This window comes from Typopeltis vanoorti, chromosome 7, assembly GCF_054136105.1.
Source record: "Typopeltis vanoorti isolate ZY-2024b chromosome 7, IOZ_Tvanoo_1.0, whole genome shotgun sequence".
NCBI classification, from domain to species: Eukaryota; Metazoa; Arthropoda; class Arachnida; order Uropygi; family Thelyphonidae; genus Typopeltis; species Typopeltis vanoorti.
Window position 1 is genome coordinate 13,020,147 of NC_143555.1, and position 26,857 is coordinate 13,047,003.

At 35.0% G+C, this 26,857-nt stretch overlaps 1 protein-coding gene across 9 annotated transcripts in view; it reads right to left on the minus strand.

The window, feature by feature from the left end:
* The window catches only part of LOC150104491 (RNA-binding protein Musashi homolog Rbp6-like), a 768,426-nt gene that overhangs the window by 362,583 nt on the left and 378,986 nt on the right, over positions 1-26,857 (minus strand). For all 9 annotated transcript variants that reach the window (XM_090395177.1, XM_090395182.1, XM_090395176.1 and 6 more), the window contains exon 7: positions 20,980-21,028. In XM_090395177.1, the coding sequence (XP_090251303.1) occupies positions 20,980-21,028 (49 nt within the window). The remainder of the gene's footprint in view (positions 1-20,979; positions 21,029-26,857) is intronic.

A 26,857-nucleotide genomic window follows, 5' to 3' on the forward strand; every position in this document is an offset into this window, starting at 1 on the left:
GAATGTTTAATAATAGGAAGTTGAAATTATACACCAAGAAATCAGTGAACATGTACTACTTCTCTACAAAGTCTCCAAATTTATTGATGCACTTGTCTCAACAAAATCAATTTATCAATACCAGTATTGAAGAAATCCGTGCTCATACCCAGTAATTGGAAGTCTGAAGTCAAATGGAAGTCTGAAGGCGATAAGTCTGGGCTGTTTAGGGGGGGGGGGGGGATATGGAAGAGTTTCTTAACGGTTACAGCGCAACTACTCACGAATAGTGTGCGCAGTGGGTAGAGTAGAGTAGAGTTGTCGTGCACCAAAATCACGCCACTTGTCAGGAGTCTTGGTCGTTTGCGTCGAATGTTGGCTTTCAGTTTGCCCAACGTTGTACAGTAAAGCTCTGCATTGATTGTTCCTCTGTTCAGCAAGAAATCCCGCCAAAAAACGCCTTGGAGACCCCAGAGCACTGTGGCCATGACTTTTCAGACAATAGGAACAGCTTTGGATTTTTTTTTTTTTTTTTTTTGAGCCCAGGAGATTGTGCATTTTTCCAGGTCATGAAGTGTTTGTTCTCCGAGGAAAAGTGATGAACTCATGTTTCGTCTCCAGTGACTAGGCGAGTGAGAAAATTGTCGCGTTTGGCGCTATATCGATGGGTCTGGAAAATTAATTTTCCAGACCCATCCCCATGTGCTTTGCTTTGTGCTCCTCTGAGAATTGTCAGGACACCCAGCAAGAGCACACCTTTCGAAAGCAAAGGACATTGTGAACAATTTCGTAAACAGTGGCTTACTCAATTTTACGCAGCTTCAAGAACGATGCCCTTAATGAGCGAAATGTTGTTTTCTGTCTTGCTCGATGAATGACTGTCCGCCTGATGTCAGTCTTCAATGTCACTAAGGCCCTCTTTAAATTCATTGCACCAGGCCTGCTCCTTTGATATAACCTTTTCGCCATACACAGCAATACTTCACGATGGATATCATTGGTGAAGCCCCTTTTGCTTGCAAAAAAAAAAAAAAAAAGAATAACTTCACGAACATCTATTTTGGACATCACTCGCACGGTAACTGCCATCTTGCAACTGGAAAATCCTCAATACTAAACCGCTAATTCTCCGTGTTGAGAGATAACAATTACGATGTTAGAATGCCACAAGAGAGGCTCCATCCCCCCAACAGGCCCTCTTTGCCAAGCCAAGGACTCACTGGATAGACTATATACAAAACCTTGGGTGGCCTTAAAGATAGATGGATGGATTAACGGGTCTATCTGTCCACTATATTTGATCTCATTCCCTTTCACCATTATTAAGAAAAAAATGTATTACGTTACTTTTCAGAAACTCCTCGTATAACGATGAGTTCTACCATTCTACTCTTCAAAACCTTTTTAGAATAAATCATACAGAGTGTAACACACAATATATGTGTTTGTGTATGTATAAACACATAATATGCAAATAAAAAAAATAAATCATAAAAAAAAGAATGCGAGTGCGTGAGGAGTTATGTTATTATAAGAATAAGTGGCACGGGACAAACTTGGAAGTTGAACTTGGGGAAAAAAACTTGAAAGCCAGGTGGTACAGGAGGAGAAGGAGGATCAATTATTCTCTGGATGTACCGGTTTACCCTTGATACACACACACACACACACACACACACATACATACAAACAAACTAAATCTGTCGCTCGTAAAAAAAATCAACTGGTCACGAAACTAGTACCAAGTAATCTTCACTAGACGGACATAAATGGATATCGACCCCAAGCCTTGAAATAATGGTTTCCGAATAGAGCCATGGAACGTGAAAAACTTGTAGAGAGTCGGTTGGAGCATATCAAGAACTTACACATGAATTAAATCGATATAAAATGGATATAGCAGCTATAAAAGAGCTACGTTGGACACGGGAAGGTAATCTGATGACAGATGACCTTTTGCTACTTTATGATGGAAACAATTCTGAGAAACATGAACTTGAAACAGGTTTTGTCATTAGGAAAATATTATGGTAATCTCTGATTGAATGTTTAGCTTTTAATGAAAGAATAAACAAGCACAAGCAAATTGGCCCAAGATGACTTTCATTAATGTGCAAGTATCCACAGATAGCTGCAGAAGAAAAAACGAAACATGAATTCTATGAAAAACCTAGAACTAATCCTCGAAAAAAATTCTATTACATGATATAATAATCCTCTTAGGAAATGGTAATGCAAAATTTGGAAAAGAAATATATAAAAAGTTATTGGAAGTCAAAGCCTTCATGAAGAGGCAACTATCAATGGAGAAAGATTGATTAATCTGGCCGTATCTAGGAATTTTAAAAATAAGCAACCCTATTTTTATGAGGAAGAATATAAATAAACATGGGAATTTCCTGATGGATATACGTTTACTAAAATAGGCCATTTCATAATCAGTAAAAAAAAAACATAGGAATTGCATCCAGAATATTCGGAGTTTCAGAGGAGCAGAGTGTGATAGTGACCATTTTCAAACTTGTGCTATTCTGAAGGTTAAAATAAAAAGTAAATATTTTTCAGCAAATGCGAATCATCTGAGATAGAATATTAACAAACTAGTTAAAACAGAAGAGAGAAGAAAATATATTTTGAATTAAAATAGAAAAATATGCAGCTGAAGACAATGAAAATATTGAAAACATCTGGAATCATATCAAGGATAGCATAAAAGTAGCAGCAGAAAATTCAATTGGAGTTCAAAGTACAATACAGCGTAAAAATAGTTTTATGAAGAATATGAACTGGCAGTAATGAAAAAGAAAAAAGTTAGCAGCATTGGCTTAACCCTTAACCCAACTGATATTCATTCAATTGGCTGTTCAGAGATACAAAGAGAGCAGCAAGCAAGCCATAAAATAATCGACAACATGAAAAGATTTGAACAAATCCAGAAATACATTATGTTAAATAGCCCTAGAAATTTTTATATAAAATTAGGAAGCCAAGCCAAAAACATGCTCACATATGAAGATAACAATAATTAATAATAGGAATGGACATGCACTAGAGATGAAATAGCAAAGCATGCGTTAAAGCTGTCACCCACAACCTTCACTAGCCGAAGTAGAAGAAAACAAAAAGCAGCTGAAAGACAACAAAGCTCCAGGTACTTACGAAGTAGTAGCTGAACTTATATTGTGGAAGTGAATTAGCTACACATATAGATAAATTGGTACATTTAATTTGGGAAAAAGAGATAGACCTAGGATGAAAAACACGAATCATTCCAATACATAAAAAAGGGAAACAAAAATGAACGTGAAAATTACACAGGGACAACGCTCCTGTCAACATGCTACAAAATTTTATCCAATATTACATTGAAAACAATCTTACCCTATACTAAGAAAATATACGTGAATATCAAGCAGGATTCCGAAGTAGGTATACAGTTGACCAGATTTTTACACTTAGACAGATACTAGAAAAAAACTGGGAATATAATCAGCAGATTCATATTTTATTTATATATTTTAGAAGAGCATATCATAGCGTTCATAGAGAAGGCCTTTGAAGAGTATTAGATGGACTGGGGTCATAAGATAATACGTTTAAATCAAAATTTCAGCCGAAGCGTGGTACTGGCTAATGGAATTAGATCTGAACCTTTAGATATTAAAACAGGATTGAAGCTAGGATATGCCTTTTCACCCATCCTTTCTAATTTAGCATTAGAAAAATGTATTCGAGAAAGTTTAAAAGATAAACAGAAGAGTAATATTAGAATTCGAAGATGATATATGCACAACAAATTACCAAAGGAAATTTCAGTAAATATGCTCTTTTTTTGTTACAAACTGCTTTCTAAAGTTGTATATTATTTTAAAAATTCAGTGCAAGCAAACACCAATGGTGTCATTCCAAGTAATCATCTGCGATGCAAAAATTAAATTTTTGCTCTTTCCAACGCGATACATACTCAGTTGTAAAAGTGCGAATAAAATCGACAAAATCAAGTGTGATGATAGTCAAGCGAACAAATGAAATGCACACTTCCTTTAAGTGCTGAAAATGTTATCACTCCATATTTGAAGTCCACGATCGTTGCGACACGGAAATAAATTTACTTGCTACGTATACACTGAAGAAGATAATAACACCGGTTATAAGTCTTCAAAAATAACTATCCGATACACTCAATGTGTTTCAAAGATCAGTACAAAAAAGGGAATTAGTACTAAAGCCAGCACAAATGATATGAGTGCATGAACGTTTTTTTCCCTTTCTCTTATTATACAAACAAAGCGTGTTTGGGAGCTCTTCTTATAGACTATCTGATTCATCGAAATAACTTAGTGGGGGAAAACGATCACTTTCGAAGAACATGCTTCCTTTTTTAAGCTAGAATTATTTATTCAGTCCTGTTAAAAAACAGATTTGAAGGACAATCTTTTGCTGCATGCACACGTGGTTCTTTTTACGATGAAAAGAGGTTCATCGTATTTTCTAGATAAATACAATGACTCAGATTTCGCGACACACGTTTTAAATTTGCTGCGCGTTAAGTGCTAAGTATATCATATGTCGTGTGATTTAAACTCATTTAGGCTTTTTCTGTAAATATGATGAAGCTACCGCTAGATTAAATTGGAGAAACGCAAGTTCCTAAGTTCGCTGATCGCATTAATGGAATGAATGAAAATAAGTGGTACAGGTTTTCCACATCTTATCAAGAAAAACATATCTAACTTTCGTCAAAAAAGAAGGGGTAAGGTGGCGCATCCTAACTCTGAACGACAAGTCCATTCGCACTAAATAAGGCACGACTGGGTTTGAGAATTATTTTCCTACATATTTTAAAAGGAAAACACGTAAAATTTATTGGTATGTAAAGATCAAAAGTATGAGTACGCTTCGAATTTTTTTTAAACTCAAAAGAATGAAACAAGATAGGAGAAGAGAACACTAGTATTATCTTAATAAACTTATTTTCAAATTTTATATAGCAGCTTTCCAATTTTAGGAACTATTTGCATCTTCTTTTCTATCTAGTCAGAACTTTTTATAAAGAACTAATTATGTATAAAGTATTTCAGCTACGTTTCATAAATTAATGGAATTTTGGTTTAACAAGGATATACACATAAGACAAATATATAACAATAACAGAGGACTTATTTCTAACAGGCTAATATCGCATCTATCTATAATATACTTCATTTAAATAATTTGCTAAACGCACAGTTCCTCATATCTGGTGTTCTTAATCATAACAGAGAGAGAAAAGTCGACAAGTGAAAGTGAATATATATGGTATTGCTTTGCAAATGGTGTTACTGAAGTTCTTAGTATGGAATTACTTCCTGTCACAGTTTAATGGATAGAAGAATCCCAGATTTTGAAATACTACCTACATGTTTATACCTGGGATTTACTGTAAAACGAAAAGACTACCATTTTAAGAAGCTGATGGCTACCCGTGTTCTAACTTTTTCGTCAACAGGTAAATATCTATAATGGAAGAGATGCATTCTTGATTGAGAAGGTGGTGCGATGTGGGAATGAGGTACCTAGGGGGAAAAAAAAAAAAAAAAAAAAGAGGAAAAGATATGGGGAACTAACCAGAATGAAATTAATGCGCCTCTCATTAGAAGTGGTTGTGTCTGGATGGTGTTTACATCTCACTCGTTTATTGGAATATACACAAAATAAGAAATCATAAAAATATCAACCTCCTGGTTAGTGAAGATCGAAAGGAAGTTTTGGTGGAGAGGATTAGCCTTGCTTATGAAAGGGGTAAATATCTATAATGGAAGAGATATCTACCCCGAAAAGATTGGAAGAGTTCAGAGAAAAGTACTGCAGATTTCTCTGATGACGGCAAGAACCATAACTATCACTCTCGAGAGATACCCGTCGCAGCAATTATGACAGGATAGTAACATGATATTAATCATGCATTAGACAGAGCTACCTTGAAGTAGTGGCCATTATATAAGGATCAAACAAATGTCGTTTCTGAAAGAAGAATTCTGCATGGCCAAGGATTACATTCTGAATCTGCCCCATAACTTTGTAATTTTTCCAGATAAACACGTAATATATCCATCTGTATTAAACGTTTCATTGGAGCATTTCCGCGGAGTTTTAAGTGTTGATTCATTTTTATGTATTCGATTGCAACCTGTAGTGGAAAAATCATTAGCAAGAGTAAGTAACTCACAAGTTTTTATTATGTTAATATTATATGTGGCTTGAGATATCAAAGTGTGCGGCATCTCCTTAGTAGTCGATAGAGATGATATTGGTGGTAGGAAGTCCTAAATAGGATTCGATCCTATTTAGGACGCAGCAGAACTTTCTAAGGGATTTTCAGCTTACGGCTATTTAAACGATCTCACATGGAAGCAGCAGGTTTTTTTTCCACAAGAAAAACAGTAAAACAGAACGGAGAACACAATCAATTATCCTGCATAATATACTGATCTCATGGTCTTGTTTTAAACAGTATTACTTCAATGACTCTAAAATGGCATTAATACCAAAGACATTACGTAAACCTCTATAGGCATTATCGCTGTAAGTTGCACATAAATGTGCATTTATTTCCCAATGTTTACAGTTGGTAAATAAAGATCTTCATTATTTCTTAATTTATAGCATGGTGGCTGACACAAAAATGAATGTTTGTCCCAGGTCTATAACAATCACGGAATAATGACAGTTACGAATGAAGTAATTATGTGCACACATACAGTAATAGTAATTAGAAGTCTGATTAATATTCGCTGCTTTAAAATCGATGGACTCCAATAATTTCTGTCTGTTCAACGTCCTTTGCTAATGCGATGAATGCTGATTAATTTAGCACACACATGAATACAATTAAGTCAAATCAAATCTAATCGCAAATCTCCAATTATTGTTATTATTGCTTTCTAATGATTTGCAAATGAAAGACTCGATCGGGAATATACTCGGATGTGACTAAAATGATGCATAAACATGTTTATATGACGAAAGCCAAAGAGTGAAAGCATGAAGATTAATTTAGTACTATCTAGTGGCGAAGATAACTGAGAAATCTTAGAAAATTAGCATTTAATATCCGACTATAAGCCGTAGCATTCATGGTATAGATAGATCATGTGATACTAAATGCAGTAACTTTCAAAAATGTGCAAAATTATGCGAGGCGCAGGAGGTCAGTTTTATTTTAAATAATCTTAACAGCTGCCTGTATGGTTGGTGAAGTGGTTAACGTATCTACTCCCCAACGAACAGGCTGCGCGTTGAAATACAGCCTTGGGCAAGGAGGTTTGCAATTGTTTTCACATGGTAAATGATATTTCATGGTCTAAAATGATGCATAAAATATTTATATCACGAAAGCCAAAGAGTGAAAGCTTATTGGAGTCTGGAAAGAGGTCTATGTTTGGTCACCAGAGCAGAGTTTCTACACTATGTATAAAACTAAAATAAAAAACGATAAAAAAATTCTTAGTCCTCTCCTGGGATTTATTTTGTCTAATTTATTTTTATTATGTTTATGTTATTTTTATCTTATTTTATTAATTTATTTCTCTATTTAAAGTTTTAAATTTATAATAAATAATTACAAACAAGGAAAGAAACGTTTAAATAATTGAATTTTATTTATTCAATATTTTGTGAAAGTTGGACTATGAGTCAATCGAGTCATCACAGCATGTCAAAAACTTAAAAACAGCCCTCCTCCCCTGTCCGTTTCGCGACTCAATCTAACCATCCTGTAATGACATTTACAATTTTAGAAAAAAGAAAGAAACTGAAAAAATGAAGAAAGAATGAAAATTTCGGAAAGGAAAATAAAATATACGAGTGAAATAAATGAAATTGAAAAAGAAAAGTTGTTTGTGTGAAACGTAGTAAAGAAAACTAACATAAAATGTCAATGATAGTAATAATAATAGTACAAAAATAACAGGATTTAAAATAGTATTCTAAATTACGCTGCATTTCACTATAAATCTTTCAATTTCTCCTATTTACTACAGCAGACAATCATGCTTGAAGTCGACGTAGATCACAGTGCAATATGCATGGTTGTTTAAATAATATTTATTGCCATAGGCTTTCTTGTTATAATCTTTACTTAGATTATATGTAATGTAACTAACATAACAAGTAAGATTAATTCATTCAAGAATAGCAAGTGCAATTTCGTCCAGCTTCTCTTGGGACTAATGGTAATACTTGGCTCACGTATTACTAGTTTACTCTATGTTAACAAGCTGACTGGTTACATGGATATTAAATGTACAGAATCACAATACGTCTTCCAACAAGCCTCACTCTGTATATGAATTTAAAATCAGTCAAATATCTGAGTTCACTGTTTCTCTTCAAAAGCAAATTTTCACATCTCTATTGCAGTTTTTTTCCCCTCTTTCTTCTTCCTCGGTCTGAGGCAGACCTCGACGTAAAGGTGCTATTCTCTTAAGGCTTCTTCTTCATTTATTATTATTATTATTTTTTAATAAGGGGAAATCGGAGATAAAAACATACTTTGATGATGCTACAACTTTAGAAAGTGAAGGACTCTTATTCTACTCTACCTACGCATAAAAGGAGGAAGAACTTTGTATACCAGCTGTAATAATATCATTTGGCTGTTATTCCGGAGAAAAATGAAGCACACGGCTGGCTTGGTTGGCCGAGTGGTTCGAGTATCCGCTCTCTAAACAAGCTTCGAATTCCACGCGTAGGATGCTTGTGACTGACTTCAGGAGGGAGCTGAATTTCATCGCTGTGAGACCCTTGCACAGCTTATTGGAGGCTTAAAATGGCTTCAAAAGTTACATGTTTGTCTCTAGTAGGGTTTCCGGATTATGGAAAAATGAATAAAAAGATACCATTAGAAAAAAAAAAGCTTATCACAACCCAAAGTATCAGGGCACTATAGGTTTACAACTTCTAGTGGGTACAAGTCACTTCAAAATGTATAGCAAAAGGTAGGACAGAAAGCGTATGATAAGGTTTGTTCTAAGTATTTCAGAAAATACATTACATAATCTTTTTTGTATTATTGCAAAAAGATCAGATGAATTAATGTTAATAGTTTTTATCATTAAAATCAAAATAACAAAATTGCACGAGTGCCTTTTGTGATCCCATCAACGTTTTTGTGATGTTACATTTCAAAAATATACACCTTCTGTCTCCAAAAAGAAACCGAACTTTTCGAAAATAGAAGAAACTAGTGGCGTCACCTGTTGTATCTTGTTGTCGAAAGCGGAAAATTTCATTAGTGTTGTCAACTGTTTATGATATTTGTTTCATTAGAAGCCAAGTTATAGTGCCAAGAGTGACAGTGTGTTTTGAAGAACGGTTGGTCGTCACGATATTTATGCCGTGAATATCGTGACGACCAACTCGCCATTGACCGTTTGGCCAGGCGGAATAAATTCTTTGTGGATAATGCCCTCGGAATCGTAGAAACAAATCAGCATCGTCTTTACCTTTGACTCCTCCAAGCGACTTTTTTTCGGATGCCCCTCTTCTGGTGGTCTCCACTCAGCACTCTGAAGCTTAGTTTCGGGCTCATACTGAAAACACCACGTTTCGTCACCAGTAACGATCGTTTCAAGGAATTTGAATCCTTACGAGCTTTTTTAATGAGGCCCTTGCAGTGTTCAGTTCGATACATTTTTTGGTCGTCGGTCAATTTGTGGGGAATAAATCGCGAATTCAATTTATGAAGGCCAAACTCTCGATTTTGGAATCACCAATTCATCTTCAATCAATCTCACAGACGATTTCGGGTTTTCTTTGATGAAATCGCGCACTTTTTGGATGGCCTGACTTTTCGTCGTCCTCAGGCGTCTCATGATCACTTTGAAATCGCTTAAACCACTCGTAAACTTGAGTACGGGATAAGCATTCATCAACCTATGCTTTTTGAAGCATTTGATGCGTTTCGGTAAAACTTTCACCAAGTTTAACACGAAAGTCAATCGCAGCTCTCTGTTCGAAACTCATTTTCCGACCGTTCGTCAAAACACAGTATCACTCTTGGCACTATAACTCAGCTTCAAATGAAACAAATGTCATAAACAGTTGATACAACACTAATGAAGGTTACCGCTTTCAATAACAAAAAGATACAATAGGTGGCGACACTAGTTTCTTCTATTTTCGAAAAGTTCGGTTTCTTTTTGGACAAGGGGTGTATAAAAAATTTTGAACTACTTTGCTCTACTCATGTGAAGTAAGCTGAAATCTAACTTGTCATACCACATTCATCCATTTTTTTTTAATCCCACCAACCCGAAGAAACATTTAGTAAGAGAGGGGGTCGGGTTAAATCATTTTTAGAACGCAGTTCTAGACTGCGAGAGACACGAAGCGGCTTGTAAAACGTAGTAATTTTCAAGCCACTTCGTGTCTCCAATAAATGCAGCAATGGTCTCATACTGAGAAATGAAAATCATCCAGCAGGTATAAACATTCTCAAATATCTATGCCATTGGTTGTTTACCTTTTCGAAGTCACGGAACACTTCTGATTATAATAAAAATTTGGGGAACACCAAAAAACATCAGGGTCATAAAGCTAACAACAAAAATATGCATGGACTTGCCTTTTATAAAAATGGAACTTATTTTAATGAGATAATTGAGCTTGTCGGCTTTTGCAGATTTCAGCAATGTCAGGTCTAATAAGTGATAAAGCTACCTCATCTCTTTGCTATATTAATAAGACTTTCATGCTTTTTAGGTTTTATATTGGTTAATATTGAGAAAACGAGCTCAATCAAATATGATGTTGAAAACTGTAACAAAATTTTCAGTGCCCTTGTGGACAGAGCTGGTATTCGGCTTGGACAAAAATCCAAAATTTCTCAAAAGTTATTTCAGAGAATTTCATTTTTAGAGCACGATTCGTTGACAAGGTAACTAATTGTTCTTCTTGTAAGGAAAATTCACAACTCGATGTATCAACTGTGCCAAATGGATTTCGCATCCATTCATAATTGTATGTATTTAAGGAAGGAAAGTAACTTGAAATCTTTTCTTCCAATATTGTTAAATGTTCTGTTATAATAGAAATAATTCCTTCGACACCTTTATTATGGAGCCAAGGAAACATATTCTGATATGCGGTTTTGCCAAGGAGATACTTTCTTCTGAAAAACGGACAATTTGTCAGTGGATGTCAAAATATTTTCATTTTTTCCTTGGATACTTGTATTAATGCTATTTAAGTAATTAAAAATATCGGCTAAATATGCCATTTTAGCACACCAAATATCATTTTGAAGACATTTTACAAAAGCATCTATACCTTCATTTTGAAAAAAGGACAATAATTCATTCTTAAGTTCTAAAATTCGATTAAGATGGCTATTCACTTTATCCGTGAATAACCATCTTATTTCAGTGTGCAAAAGCAAAGATTCGTATTTGACTTCCATAGATATGCAAAGTTTTTTTAAAAAAAAGGCGTACTTTTAAAGGTCTTGACACGATGTAATTTACCATATTTACAATTTAGTCTAGTACAAGTTTTAATATTGCCGATAATGTTTTTGAAACTAGGGATTCTCTCTGCGAAAACAGTGCGTAGTTATAATATGTGGGTTTATTTTCTTTGCAAGGCTAACAAATCCATTAATAGAGCCTACCATTGGCTATAAACGGTATTCTATTGGTTTGGAAGTCAATGTTAGTTGTTAGGATCAGGATAGCCAATTACACTTTGAACTGTGCCATGTGACATCTTTTACCAGCGGAACACTTGTAACCAGTTCGTGAAATACGAGTATTCCGGGGAACACCGGTTAAGAACCGCTGATCTATGCCATAGTGGGAATTCAAACTCTGTTAATTCTGAATACCAGAAACTATACAGATGAATTTAGCATCTTTCTCTGTTAATAAAAAAAAAATACCTTTTGTTTAGAATTTTGATTTTCACTGGCCTTTCTCACTTTTTTTTGGTTATTGTTTTTCTCCGTGGCAAGGAACTCATTTCTGCATGGCAATGAGCACGTCACAAATAACTTTTGTGAAGGACTGTCTTCACAAAAGTTATACACGAACTTTGGCTAGAATAATTTTATTCAAATTCTAAATTTGCACAAAAAAAATTGTTGAGTCATATCGAATTTTACTTCGATCGGATATTTATAGTGGCAGAAAATGAGCAAAATCTTTCGAAATGTCACATCAATAACTACATTTCTGGCTGAAAAGGAATTAAATAACGTTTTGGAATCAAGCCGAACAGTACAATATAATGTACGCACGGTTCAATTTTAATTTTCATTGGATCTTGCTTACTGGCAAAATAACACGAAGCGATAATAATAATTTTTCAGTGGCTACTTGAAATGTAGCAAAGTCAAATTATTTCTATTAAAACGTGTCCAGTCTGTTTAATTTTGGTTTCAATTAGACATTTTTCTGGCAAAATTAAGCAAAAATACGGTTTAAACGACTGTTAGTGATAATGAATGGTACAACTATACAAAACATATTCTATTACTAAACACAATGTTTTATCATTTCCTTACTTGGTCTTTTCGATAGCCTTCCGCATTAGAATATCTTGGGCACAATACTAGTGCATTGATTTTATTTTGATGGCTAAAGCTTATCCAAAGTTTTAGTTTTGCATGTTTCGGAGACTACATGAAACTATCGAATGAAAGAACTTCAGTCAATAGCGCTGATATGGTCTCAGAAACATCAAGTCTGCTGTTTTTTAGACTGGAACATTAATATTTCTCTATATTGGCCGCTTTAGAATATGAAATCTGTGTTTACAAATACATTTGAATCGAAGGCTAAAATCACACTTTTTCAAAAATTATTGCTGCGATAGCATGACTGCAGCTTGCAAATAAACGTACGCAATGTGTAAATTTAATAGTGTTAATTTCACATGCTTTTCCTCAGAGTGCGACCAATTCATCATATCACTGTAAAATGTACTTAAAGACCTCGTAAAACTATCAGGCGGTTGAAAGCGACGAGTACAGTGAATGGAGAAGCAAGATCAATCATCTAGAAGTTCTCAGCGTACACTACATGATCAGGATTTTGTAGCACGGCTCCAGAAAACTCTGTGAAGCGCCTGAACCAGATATTAAATATTTCAGCTGATATAAGACGCCTTTCTGCTTTCTCTGGCTGCAGGAAGTTTAGTGACACCTGAAAATATGGAAGTCTCATCGACAGTGAAGATGCATTGCAGTGCCCGCCGATGTACTCAATTGAAATCGATAAAGTTGTTTCACTTTCAAATATTTCGAAAGCGCGACCTTATTAAATTCTATGGCTCTGGAAATAGATGTTGCCCTTCGTTTATTGATAAACAAGTCATCAGTGAAAACGCATTTCACTGATGCGTGAATTAACCACAGATCACTGAAATGAATAAATAAAATAAAAACTAACAACAAATCAAAGTGAGATTTCTGAATAAAAATGTCTTATTGGCTGTTATTATTATTAGGAATGCATCTATTCTTTTGCAAATATCTCTACAGCTTGTTTGTGGAACATTAAAAATCGATTCTTACGATGTTCTGCTTTTCGCTTACAGGTCTTCACCACAGTGTCAAAATAATAAACAAATGATTCGAGTATTCTGCGAAATTTTACATTCTGACTTCTTATTCTCAGCTTACACAGTTATTACCGAAAAAATAAAAGCCTTCCTCTTCCACACTGTGTCGACATCCTACCACATTACATTCTTACATCATTTCAAAATATATTACTCGCTTACGTTGTTACCTTTTTTCAATTTGTTTCTATAGATCAATCACACACCGTGTTTCCCTTACCTTTCCAATAAATTTTTTTATTATTAATTTTTTCTCCCGCCTCACTTTGAATTTGCACTGTATAAAAACAAATGTGTATCCTAAAATCTTGGTTAATTAACACCTCACGAACTGACGAACTTTTATACTTTCAATTCAGCTTCCTTCAGTGAAATTCTCGGTTCGACTTTGAGTCGATATCGAAACAAACACGTGATAATTAACTAATAGTACTGGTGAGATAAGAGCGAAATTTTATATATATATAAAATTTATTTCATTTACAGCGGTGAAGTCAACGTATACTGCTACATTGACCAGATTATGGAGACTACAAGCCTTCTATTTTCTGCGCCTGAAGTAAATTGGTAATTAAAATTACATGCAGCGCTACAGTTCATGATGCCTTACATTGTTTATTAAAACAAACTAATATTGTAAAATGGAGCAAGCTTATATGACTCAATATAAAAATGGAACCGACGTACTTTTGTACTGACAAGTAAAATCATTCATAAAGTTTTGAAGGATTTTACTTCGCGCAGGTTTAAATCAACTTTCGTCACGCTTGTAATGTAGGACAAACGGAACCATTCTCATTTAGACTGTCGCCGTTTTGCCAAACTCATGGTTTGAAAGTTACATTAACGCAGCATTTTCAAAGTTAACTAGATCTACTGTTGATAAATGATTTGTAAAGCGTAGTTCTAAACTGGAAAGCTGATCATAAATATCCGGTGTTCATTTTTGTATGCCAGCCACAAACAGCTACAGTTGATTTTGAAGTAGTCTTGATTTAAAGGAGGTAACTAGCGCACATCAGTACTGCGGTGGGCTTCGAGTTCTGCTCGAAGGAATAAACTTAGTACTTTTTCAAGCCACTTTTGGGGTAGTGATCTTACAATGGCTAATAAAATCTCTCATCACCTAAAAACCTTGAGTTTGGTTTGAGTTTGTAATATGAAACATGCATTTATAATCTGTTTTTTTCCCCTTGTCGTTTGTCTTTGTCAGCTGGGATGGCCAAGTAATAGTGTCTCCGCTCTCCATTCAATCAGACTTTTATACTGCGGTATGGGTGTTTGCGAATATCTTTAGCTGACAGAAGAGTTCTATCGCCCAGTGGGATACTATCATATTTCTCATCTGCCGTGGCTTGTAAAAAGTTAAATGTATGGTCGTACTAGGGCAGGATTTCCTGGATTATGTAACTCGTTCCTATCCTTGGAAATAAAAAAAAATATCACATGAGTTTCCAGCCTTTCGTATGTGAGAATGACAAAGAAGCTTAACCAGTTTGCAGTATCTAGATTTTCTTCTTCTTCTTTGGTCTCTTTCCATCCATTGCTGGACATAGGCCTTCCCCTTAACTAACCAATGTCTAGTCTATGTAGATCATCTCTCCATCTAATTCTTTGGCGACCTTTCCTTCACTTGGTATCCACTCAGTACTTAATTCTGTCCACTTTTCGTCTGCCAGTCTACTAATATCGCCAGCCAATTTCTATTTATATGCTTTACGACACTTCACATTATCTTCTACTCCAGTCATCTCGCTGATTCTAGTATTTCTTATTCTATCTCTTTTTGTTATGTGTATCATTCTTCTCTACAATGCTCTTTGGGAAACACGCAGCCCGTCTTCCTGTTTTTTAGTTGTTGCCCATGTTTCACTTCCATAAGTAAACACTGAAACTGGTTTTCACAGAATTGTTAATATATAAACAGCTCATAATTTTTTTAAAGCATTATATGGTTTCAAGGATTTAGGATTTCATACTGAAATATATTTGATAAAATAACATGAATTCGGTGAAAGAAATAAGGTCGTATTAGAAAATCGACTGGAACCCAAAGAAAAGTTTCAGAAGGTGACATATTTTGCTCTTGACGAAACGGGCATAACAATAAATACAAAAAAATGTCAACTGTTTAACGAAAATTAAATAAATAAATAAAAACATGAAATGCAGTATAGGTGAGGGCGATTAGAGAGCGGCATGAAGTTAAAGAGCATGCGCAATTGAGAAGCATACTTATTAACAGGGAGAAAATAGGACGACTGAATAAAAATGACTATGGTGCATAAAACTAACAGAGATTAACCCCCTTTAAAAAAAAGAAAGAAAAATAAATATGCAGACTGCATTTTTAAAAGATTAATCTCGATTATATTATCTCAATTTAATGATATGTATAATATTATTAATTTCTATCCAATCGGAATTATCAAACGACTTTTCAGAACGGCGATTTCAGCCCCACTCGTAATAGGCTAAAACCTGTAGTGCGTTATCATGGTAGGTGATAAAAATGTTAGATAATCCGACGTCTCTCTGGAGACCATATATGAACTTTTTAAGACGTTTTAGTCTTTCAATAAGCATGGCAGTGGACTCCTACCGAGTGATAAAATCGTCTGCCACCTTTTCAAAAAGGCTTTCCCAACATCTTCAATTGGACGCTATCCACACGTCCAACAATGCTGGTATGGAATCCCTATTCTTCATACCAGAAAGTCACCATGCTACGTGAGTTATACGATATACCATGCTACGCTATGATGACAACAGGTTACAGGATTCACCTATAATAAACTTAGCACTCTCCATTAAAAATAATATCACACGACTAGGCATTGCGAAAGATGATACATAAGTAATATTGCTTATGAACAACAGCAAAAAAAATCTTAAAAACAATAAGTGATACTAAAATAACTTAAAGGAGACAAATGTAATCACGCTATTTATCCAAATATAAACGATGCTAAATGGACAAACTAAGCTCTATAAACATATTTCTAAGAATGTTTGCAATCATGTGCAGTAATGGGTTTATTTTGTCTATTTGATTGGAAAACGCACAGCAATTAGATGAAGATTTTATATGCTGTGCAGATTTTAGGGTTATGTGTCACTTGCTGGGGAAAAATTCAAATTGTATACACGAAGGAAGAGACTTAGGCTTTTTTCCCAAATAGGAGTAATCTTTTATAAGTGATAATGACATGACTTTCGCTACTAGTAAAATGAAGAAGGAAAAAATAACAGAACCGATCAAATGGCCACTAACTGACTAAGTATAAACATTGTCTACTTCAATAAAATGTCATTTAAAGCCTTCAACACTTTGAGTGATTATTCGAAAATGAGCATGACGAGGACAACGGCAAATTTCCTCCAAGATATGCAATGAGCTGCCTACAATCAAGTGTAAAAGATTGTAAATTTAGACGTAACAGCTATTCTCGAAGGTAAAGAGGAGGGGTGTCCTCCATCGCAAGCCAATGGGGAATTTTTCATATTGGATATAAAATCATTTATTTTTTTAAAATGGGAATCCCACATACGAAGGGTTGTGATGTTAGCAGTATCATGTGTAGGCAGAGGTTAGGAAAGAAGAAACCACATTCATATTTTTCTCGAATGGCTGAAAGTTATAGCTGTTGAGAAAACTACATGAAGAAGGCTGCTACAGAAAATAGAGGCATATTTGTAGGGTCTACATTTGGATCATAAAAGGATGGGCATCCAACATTTATTTTTAATAGACTTGGTAGAAAGAAGACAAATAATGAATGCTAGATCGGCCGAAGAGCGTCAGAGAAATACATGTAGAAAAGACATAAGTAAACTTTATAGAACTCTTTTGCTCCAGGAGCTACTTCTCGCAGAAACGACGATTTTTCCCTCTACAAATTCCAAATGGATCTCAATAAAGCGTACTCATCCCACGCATGATGGGATGAGTACCCTAAAACATTGTTCCCAATGTTTTGGGGAAAATCGTTCCAAAAAAGGAAACGAACTAATTAATGATACACCACCTGTTCCTAGCAACTCCTCCAAACACAGAGACATTCGGTATCTGTTATGTGCCTCTTCAACAGTTACTTCCATATACCGCATCATCCAAGATTACACTACAATTCCACTATTCTCCTCGAACCATTTTAAAACTGGCCAATTTGGTCTTTGACTTATTTCATAAAAATCATGTCTTCACAACTCTTGCAGTATAACAGTGCATTATCATGTTGATACTCAATAGCATGGTTTTACGAAGTCCCCGCAGTACCGACAACACAGAATTATCAGGAATATCAATTTACTTTCGGCGCTCATATTTCTTGGCATTACGATAAGGAATCTTAGTTCATACTTGGAAAAACATCCCTGCATTTTTACCACTTATGGAATAATACGCCTTGGTGAATAGTGTTCCTCTAGCACGCATATCCAATCACGTTCATTTGCTTGGTTTATTTAAGGTGTGGTGCATCACAATCGTCACTTCTCATCCCATTACTTATTTTCCAATTACGACGAGTTGTGCACCATGCAAGTCGAACAGATGCATTGTTGGGGTGATGTTTGTCTTGTACACAGTCCAGGAAAACCAAGATTAAATTCAGGCTCAAACATTTATAATTTTGTAAGAACTGAAATTTTAGTTGAGAGAACTTGCTAATGTACGATTGCAGGAACGCACAGCAACTTATTCTGGCAATCTCCAATCACTTTCAGTAAGTTTACGTGGGTTCTTGAATCTAGGATTTGTTTTCACTATATATCTTTACTGGATGAGGACGAGGTATTAGAGCTGTTGCACAAACTGAATAAGAAATCAGTAATACGGACTATGGATATCAGCACGTGTACTAAAAGAGTGTTCAGCTGAACTGGCTATTCCTTTGACCGGGCTGTTTAATATGAATCTCAGAACAGGAAAGATTCCGCAGGAATGGAAAGAATGTATGGTAATTCCATTGCACAAGGGTAGTGCAAACACCAATTTATCCGACTATCGACTAATTAGTATCTCAGGAGTGGCGATAAGATTTTGGAAAAACTAGTTAGGGCTCGCATTCAGAAATGGGTTGACAGTGAATCTCTACTTTGCAATGAGTAACATGGGTTTACTAAGGGAAGGTCATGTTTCAGCAACTTGCTCACATTCTACAACAATGTTACCATTGATCTAAACAAGGGGAAGGGATACACCATGACTCTTTTGGATTTTGCTAAGGCTTTTGACAGAATACAGCATGGTCGATTGTTGCATAAATTGGAGAATATGGGATTTGGGTTATAGAATATTAGCGTGGATAAGAGGATGGCTGGCTGACTGAACAGATATCAAAAAGTGGTATATGGGGGATGTGAGTCTGGAAGATTTAAGTGATTAAAAGAGATGGCGACGTTTGGGTAGTTGATGCCCAGGTGGTGGGAACAGGGCGCCCACTAGCCTATAGTCATAATAATAAGGTAAACTATTATAAGAATAACCAAGAACACCAAGATCTAGTAAGCCATAATTTTGGTTATTCTTAAATCAGCTTGGGCTTACGCAGAAGGATATAAAAGTGCTTTCCTTGAGGGCCCTACAGGGCACACACTCTGGTGGCATGGCATTGCCACCAGAGAATGACTACAATGATAACTAGAACAGGCACAGGATAAAACACTTGTAAAGGCTTAGGCCTATATCAAGTCTGGACGTGATGTAAGGGTAGTACTGCCTATAACCAGTACAAAAAAAAAAAAAAAAACAGTGGTGCACCAGAAGGATTAGTGCTTGGCCCACTATTATTCAATCTATACATTAATGATATTGGAAAGGATTTCACAAGCGACATACAGCTATTTGCTGATGATGCAAAGATAGGTAGGGTAATCAGGAATACTGCTGATATGCAGTACTTGCAGAATGCTCTAAATAGGCTGGAATTGTGGGCACGGGAAAATGGGTGTCAGTTCAATGTCAGTAAATGCAAAGTCATTTACCTTGGCGTGATTAGATATCCAATGTCGTATTATATTGGTGGGATTATGCTTGATGAAACTAATGAGACTAGGGAACTTGGAATAATTAGTAGATATGAAGTTGAAGTTCAGGAGCCATGCAGCAAAGATTGCAAATACAATACAGTTCAAAAGATAATTGCGATGCTGAAACGAATATTCACATGTAAAGATAAAGATGTCATTTTGCCTCTTTACAATGCCCTGATAAGACCTCACTTGGACTATTTTGCGAACATCTCGTCTCCTGGTTTCCATTGCGATTCTGATATACTGGAGAGAGAGAGCAAAGGAGAGTGTTGAAAATGATATCAGGATTGTGGAATACCGATTATGAAGACAGATTGAGAATTTGTAGACTGCGGATTGCGAAGAGTGGTGATATGATTGAGACTTACAACCTTCTAAAAGAGTCATACAGGATTTCAATTGATGGAATTTTTCAATTTATGGAGGGTGGGGAAAGGAAAAAACGGCATCCTTGGAAGCTGATAATGAAGGCTGACAAGAAGGGGGCGAAGGCTAGATTTTTCTCTCAGAGGGTGGTGCGTAATTGGAATGGATTGCCACTGGATGTTGTTTGTGCAAGCAGTGTGAATGAATTCAAGAATAAGGAATAGCTGGTGCGTGTAGCATGTGGCTTCCATCGATGAGTCCCTGACTCCCTGGAGGTCTCTCTTAATAATAATAAATGTTTGATTGAAGATTTACTCGGTTTGATATCATATTTAAAAAAATTTAATGACTAGAACCGAGATTTAAATAAAAAAACTTTAATTACACTACTAGCTTAGGCTTCATCAGGTGTGAGATAAATATATAAATAGTAACCAATCTAAGGAATTATTTTTTTTTTAAACACAGAGTAACGTATCTAATAATGAAAAGAATAAAGACAATAATAAATACGTTACTCTGTGTTTTAAAAAATTCCTTTAGATTGGTTAATGGAGAAAAGTAGTGTAATTCAAGTTTTTTATTTAAATAAAAAACTTGAATTACACTACTAGCTTAGACTTCATCAGGTGTGAGATAAACATATAAATGCCATTAACCAATCTAAAGGAATTGTTTTTTTTTAAAACACAGAGTAACGTATTTATTATTGTCTTTATTCTTTTCATTATTAGATACGTTACTCTGTGTTTAAAAAAAAAATAATTCCTTAGATTGGTTACTATTTATATATTTATCTCACACCTGATGAAGCATAAGCTAGTAGGGTAATTAAAGTTTTTTTTATTTAAACCTCAGTTCTAGTCATTAATTTTTTTTAAAAATATATATATGAATAAATAAATTAATAAATAAATATATATATATATATATATAGAAAAATCCGCGATAATTTTTTTTTTATTTACTATCGAAAATGAAAGTCGAAAGCAACTTTACCTCTGTGCCTATTGGTCTGTTTATCAAACATAAGCATTGCATCTTCTACCTGCGGAGAGCAAAAAAAAAAATCATTTGATGGTTATACAGTTTTCTCCAAAATATATTAAACTACTTTATTATCTTTCACATGCATATCAAATGAAAATTCTTATTAAGAATCAAGTGGAAGCAAACAGAAGTTGCATATATAATGGTTCTCGCTCAGTCGACATCTCTAGATCCAGATGGCAAGATCCATTTAAATAATTTCTATTATTTAAATTTAACATCACAATGAGTTCCACATGTATGAGTTAAAGCAGAGAATACAAGGTTCCTCTAAGGTGCACACTTGAATGAGCCCACAATCTCTTGCTAAGTGCGGAGTTATTAGTTACACTAGGCAGATCCTTGTGTCGACGTTTACTGCTGTTGTGACACAAATCTGTGCATTTCTAGATAAAATAGTGGGAGAAATATTCATTTAGATGAAGATTCATGAAGATGTACTTTAGATGGTAACCTTTAAGCTTTAGGTAGAAATGATTTTCATCTTGGCGTCATACTACTACTTAGTGGGAGTTTAAGTTTGTTCTTCAGAGCTGGGTTAAAAGTATAGGGAGAACCAATATGTGAGACTTCGATTACATCTGCTCGAACTTCTGTTTACCTTTTCACTAGTAAAAGAAAAAAATAAAAAAAGCACGAATTCTTATCTAATAGCATAAAATATATTTGGTCGGTTCACCAAGCCTAATTAGGCTTGGTGAACAAGCCAACATACTGATATTTTCAAATTTTATTGCTGCATTTATATTACTAATATTGAAATTTCATTGTTTACGGGATATTTACCTTATTCTGAAGCGGATGATGTGATGTGTGCAAAAGTAAAGTATAAGAATTTGTTGTTTCAAGAATACTTGCGACATACGACTGAGTGATATAATCACGTAATCACAAGAAAGATATTTATTTAACCAAATATTTCGGTCTGGAAATATTTGCATCATCGCATAAAGTTCAAATATTCTTACAACTACAGTATACAGGAAACCAACGTTCACAGGTCGTTATATTCTTAAAGAATCAGCCCATCATCCACGTCAAAAAACAGGAATTATAAAATGCCTCATCAGAAGAGCCAAAACTAATTGTTCTACTTTTGATTATCTACAGAAAGAACTTTCTACTATCCAACAACACATGAAACTCAATGGCTTTTCTGAAAAAAGTACTCAACATCTTCTCAATTCTTATAATCCTCCACAAAACAACAAAGTTTCAACACGTCGAGTGCCTATTCCTTATATCTCCGGTATTTCAGAACCTATCGCAAGAATTCTGAAGAAATATGAGTTAACAGCTACGTATTCACCTATTAACAAATTGTCTTCTCATTTTCCTTCTCCTAAAGACAAACGCTCAACTTTATCTCTTCCTGGAGTTTATCAAATTCCGTGCAACTGTGATCTCTCTTATTTTGGACAGACTGGACGTTCTCTTGAAAAAAGAATCCAAGAACATCAATCCACCATTCTTCACAACAAACCTGAAAAGTCTGGATTGGCTCAACACGGGATTGAAACTGACCACAGCATCCTTTGGTCCAGGACTCGCCTCTTACATAGATCCCGTTATAGGTTAACGTTTGTTCAAGGAAAGCGTGGAGGCCTTGCTCCATCGTCCCAACCTGAATCGTAATGACTGTATATCTATATCAAAAATCTGGGAAAGTCTAATCAAGATTACTCATTAATTAATTTTTTTTAATAGCAAATTCAATCATGTTTCTATTTCAAAACATTCCGTTTCACACTTAGTGATATAACATCACGCGGCGTTTTCTAATTTTAACGATCTATTGTTAGTATTCTAGCATTTTTTAAACTGTTCTTGTAATACCACTGACGATGTTCTGCTATTTCCAGACCGAAATATTTGGTTAAATAAATATCTTTCTTGTGATTACGTGATTATATCATTCAAAAGTAAAGTATTGTGATAGAAGTACGTATTTAATGCTATACAGCGGATTCACTTCTTGATAAGCAACGTAAGCAGAAAGCATGTCCCAATTAAACTAACCTGAAAATTACAATAAATTACATGAACAGGTTTTTTGTAATCGGCGGTAGTGATGTTGCAGATCATCAAATGGATGGCTCGAACCTTAATTGCTTGAAAGGATTAAAGTTCAAATTTCTACCGAAATCTCGGCACATGAACTTACAACTAATTATAAGCATGGTAAACAGCACCAAAGCCACAGAGTATGAGAGTGACTGCCAAAATGATACACTTTTGCTAAATACCATTCAAAATTTCTCCTTCACATAAACAAATCCTTCTCAGAGAATTCATAACTTTTAAATTCATAATTTTTAAACTAAATAAAGGATAATGAAACATTCGATAAAGGAACACTTGAATAAGCTTGCCTAAAATTTTATGAACTCATTTATAATGGTATTAACAAGATAAAAAATTCAGCTATTTTATAGAGGTACAGAAGGCATTCGACTAATTGATCACGCCATATTATTAAGAAATTGTGAGAATTAGTGGAAATTTTCACCTATGATTTCAATCGTTATTTAAGAAATTTTAGTGTACATGTTGCAAATGGACGGATCACTTTAATGCCTTTGATTCCAATTGCAACATTCTGAAGCACCATGGATACTCGAGTAATTGAAATTTCATAATTATAATGGTATGTGAATCAATGCATGCACTACCATTACTGAATTTTATCCTAGAATTGTATATTTAGTGTTTATATGATTGTTAGTGTATTATTTATATTAATGTATTAAATATTGTTTTAATAAAAACATACGAAAGCAGGCTTCAAGAGATAGTCATTTGCTTTTTAATGCTGTACAAATTCTTGAGATTATAATAGAACATAAACATCGACGTCATAATGCAAAAATAAAAACATGTCGCCAATTTTTCTCAAATATTAGTGATGAACTGACTACTTTTGTCTTTATACAAAACTGGAAATGGGGTATGTTTAAAAACAGTAGTCGATAATCACTGTCATCTACTGCCAGTACTAGGAATGAGGAAACACCTCATTTTCAGTACTGTATAAAGACAAGAGAAGCGAGTTCGATGACTACTATGATAGCCTATGATAACATCCAAGAAACAGGCAGATAGGCATAAACTGACAAAAACAATAGGAAAGTGCTGAAAAGGGTTGTGCGTTTCTCTCATTCGTACTCCCATGTGTTGCGTATAAGCCAAAACAAACATGATCTGGCACTGTACAGTGCCAGAGAACGTTTGTATCATCCCATATTTCCAGTGGGGGCGTTGTGGTATGGAGAGGCTTCGTCTAGTTTGATCTGAAACCGTTCATAGCATTGAACAGAAAATATAATTAATATTCTGGACAAGTCTGTTTTGCCATACACTGTGCGATTCTATGAAAACAGCCTAGATGAGTAGCAACATGATACTACGTCATGTTATACTACAAATGCTGAGGCGGCATGAATGGGAGTGCAAAAGATCAGACTAGCCAACACACAGTCCCAACCTGAATCTTATAAAATACCTATAAGATTCTATAGGTTGAAATTCGAGAGCAATTTGAAGACATCGACTTTCACTCAGGTAACGAATGCTACTTTTGTCAAAGAATTTAGTAGAAATTCTACCCATGCGAGTCACCTATAGCGGTGAGCCAACAGTATTAAGGTTTTTACAGCACAGATGTCTGCGTAATTTTTGGAAAAACGGCGTAATTTTAATTACTTTGATCAGGATAAATCACACAAAGTTATTCTTCATGCGAAAATGAAGATTAATATTACCTGAATGGCATGTTAAGTTTTATTGTTAATGTGCAGTTGCTGACAAGGAAAGAGAAGGAAAACGTAGTGTGATTTGGAATGCAGATTGACTGCGTTTGTGCATTCTGGTTAATCCTAAATAGCACATAAATAGATGGAGCTGTACTGTCCATTTGGACTTCACAGCAAATAAATTTAATATCGGGATACAGCTCCCCGTCTTAAGTTTTCCAATCTTTTCACTGCTGTTCCTCAATTATTAACTCAATCTCAGGAGAGAGAGAGAGAATGAATACTAGGTAGACTCCTAGGAGAAATATCAACTGATGTTTCCCTTCAAGAGATTAACACTGCTAACCACAAGCACCTTAAAACTAGGGATACTTGGCTATGAACTGGTGGCATCGGTTGATCACTCTATCTAAGGAGTGAATATTTTCATATAGAGAAACACTGAGAGATAGTAAGTGATCTCTGTAAACAGTCACAATAACATTTTTTGTTAACTATTCCCGCCTCAGACAATACCATAATAGTGTATGAGCCACTAGATAAGTGTTTTCTATCTCCTCTACTGCTGTCACCAAGATCTTCATATATCTTCCTTGGTGACTTAAACGCCATCGCGATCTCTAGGGCTATCGATAAATGATCAAAATAGTCTCATCAAAAGTTCCAAATCTGGAATTAAAGCTAGGGCTTATTACTAATATATGGAGCAATGGCTTACTTCCGATTTACTTGTTTTCCACAGTAATCGTGGAAAACAAGGCTATATACCTGAGCTCTGTTTTACGATTTTAACATCTAACAATAAGAACTGAACACTCACCAGTTCCACGGAAGGTCCTTGACTATGAGAGAAACATTGAATATTTCCTCACAGTCAATATAAACCCATTATATACCGAACAGGAATTAAAATATCAATCATCAGCTAGGATGATTGATATTTTGGAATATAATGAAGTGACTGTCTCATTCCTGAAGCTGAAATCTGAAATTATCAATTGACATTATAGATAACGGCATCCGTTAATAATTTAAGATTCATGGAAATGATCAATGGTACAGCACAGCGATGTATTCAGATACAGAAAAGAGAATATATATCTAATATCCACTTTACTTTGAACGAGCAGGAAAACCCAGTCTATAATCCATTAAATAACCACATTAGTTTCAACTAGGATCTCTAAGATATTGTCTGAAAGCAGCGCAAATCTCAAATGTAATACTTGCAATCGAGTGTAGCTTTAATAAAGCTTCATCCCAATCAACAAACCGGATAACTTGTTAAGTGCAAACATTAATTCATTATTCTGCTCCAAGCACGGGATCCCTTACTACGTAGAAGACTTCAATGTGTTTTAGCACAGTAATTTTCCAACTGTCCCCTCGAGCACCAGCTGTCATATTCTTGTTATTGCGGAACACTTTACACCACGGACATCAGCTATTTCAAGAGACTATTTCAAGCAGGAAGATAGCACATTTAAAAAAAAATCCAACTTCTTTCCTTCAAAGCACTGTCCGCCTCGTTTTAAGTAGTACTAAGTTTTATCATGCAAATTATAGTTTTATTTCAGACATCTCTACAACATCTAAATATTATCCACAACATTAACAATAAGGAGTATCAACAGTTATTTAACTACGACTTTGCTTATATATTATGATAAATGAAACAAGTCCTCTAACGCCACTTTCATTACCCCAGATAATTATCCTTTTAATTTCATCCCTCGACCAGACAAAACGGCCAAGTAGAACATACGCAATTTACGAACAAAAATAATACTGTGATATTAAAGTACTGATCATCCTGTTCAGGTTATGAGAAACAAAACACACAATATACCTATTTGCTAAATGAAGTAGCACCCATAATTTCTGAATAGACATAGAACGCAACGGAAATTCAAAAGATAATAAATTAAATTAGTAAGAGAAATGAGTTTCTAAACCCCAAACACCCGTAGTGGATGTTGGTTACAATTAACGCTACAATTCTTGTTGTAAACCTGAAGTTGCTGCCAAATTCTGAAGATCCTGCATTCATTTTCAGCTAAATTATGGCAGCCTAT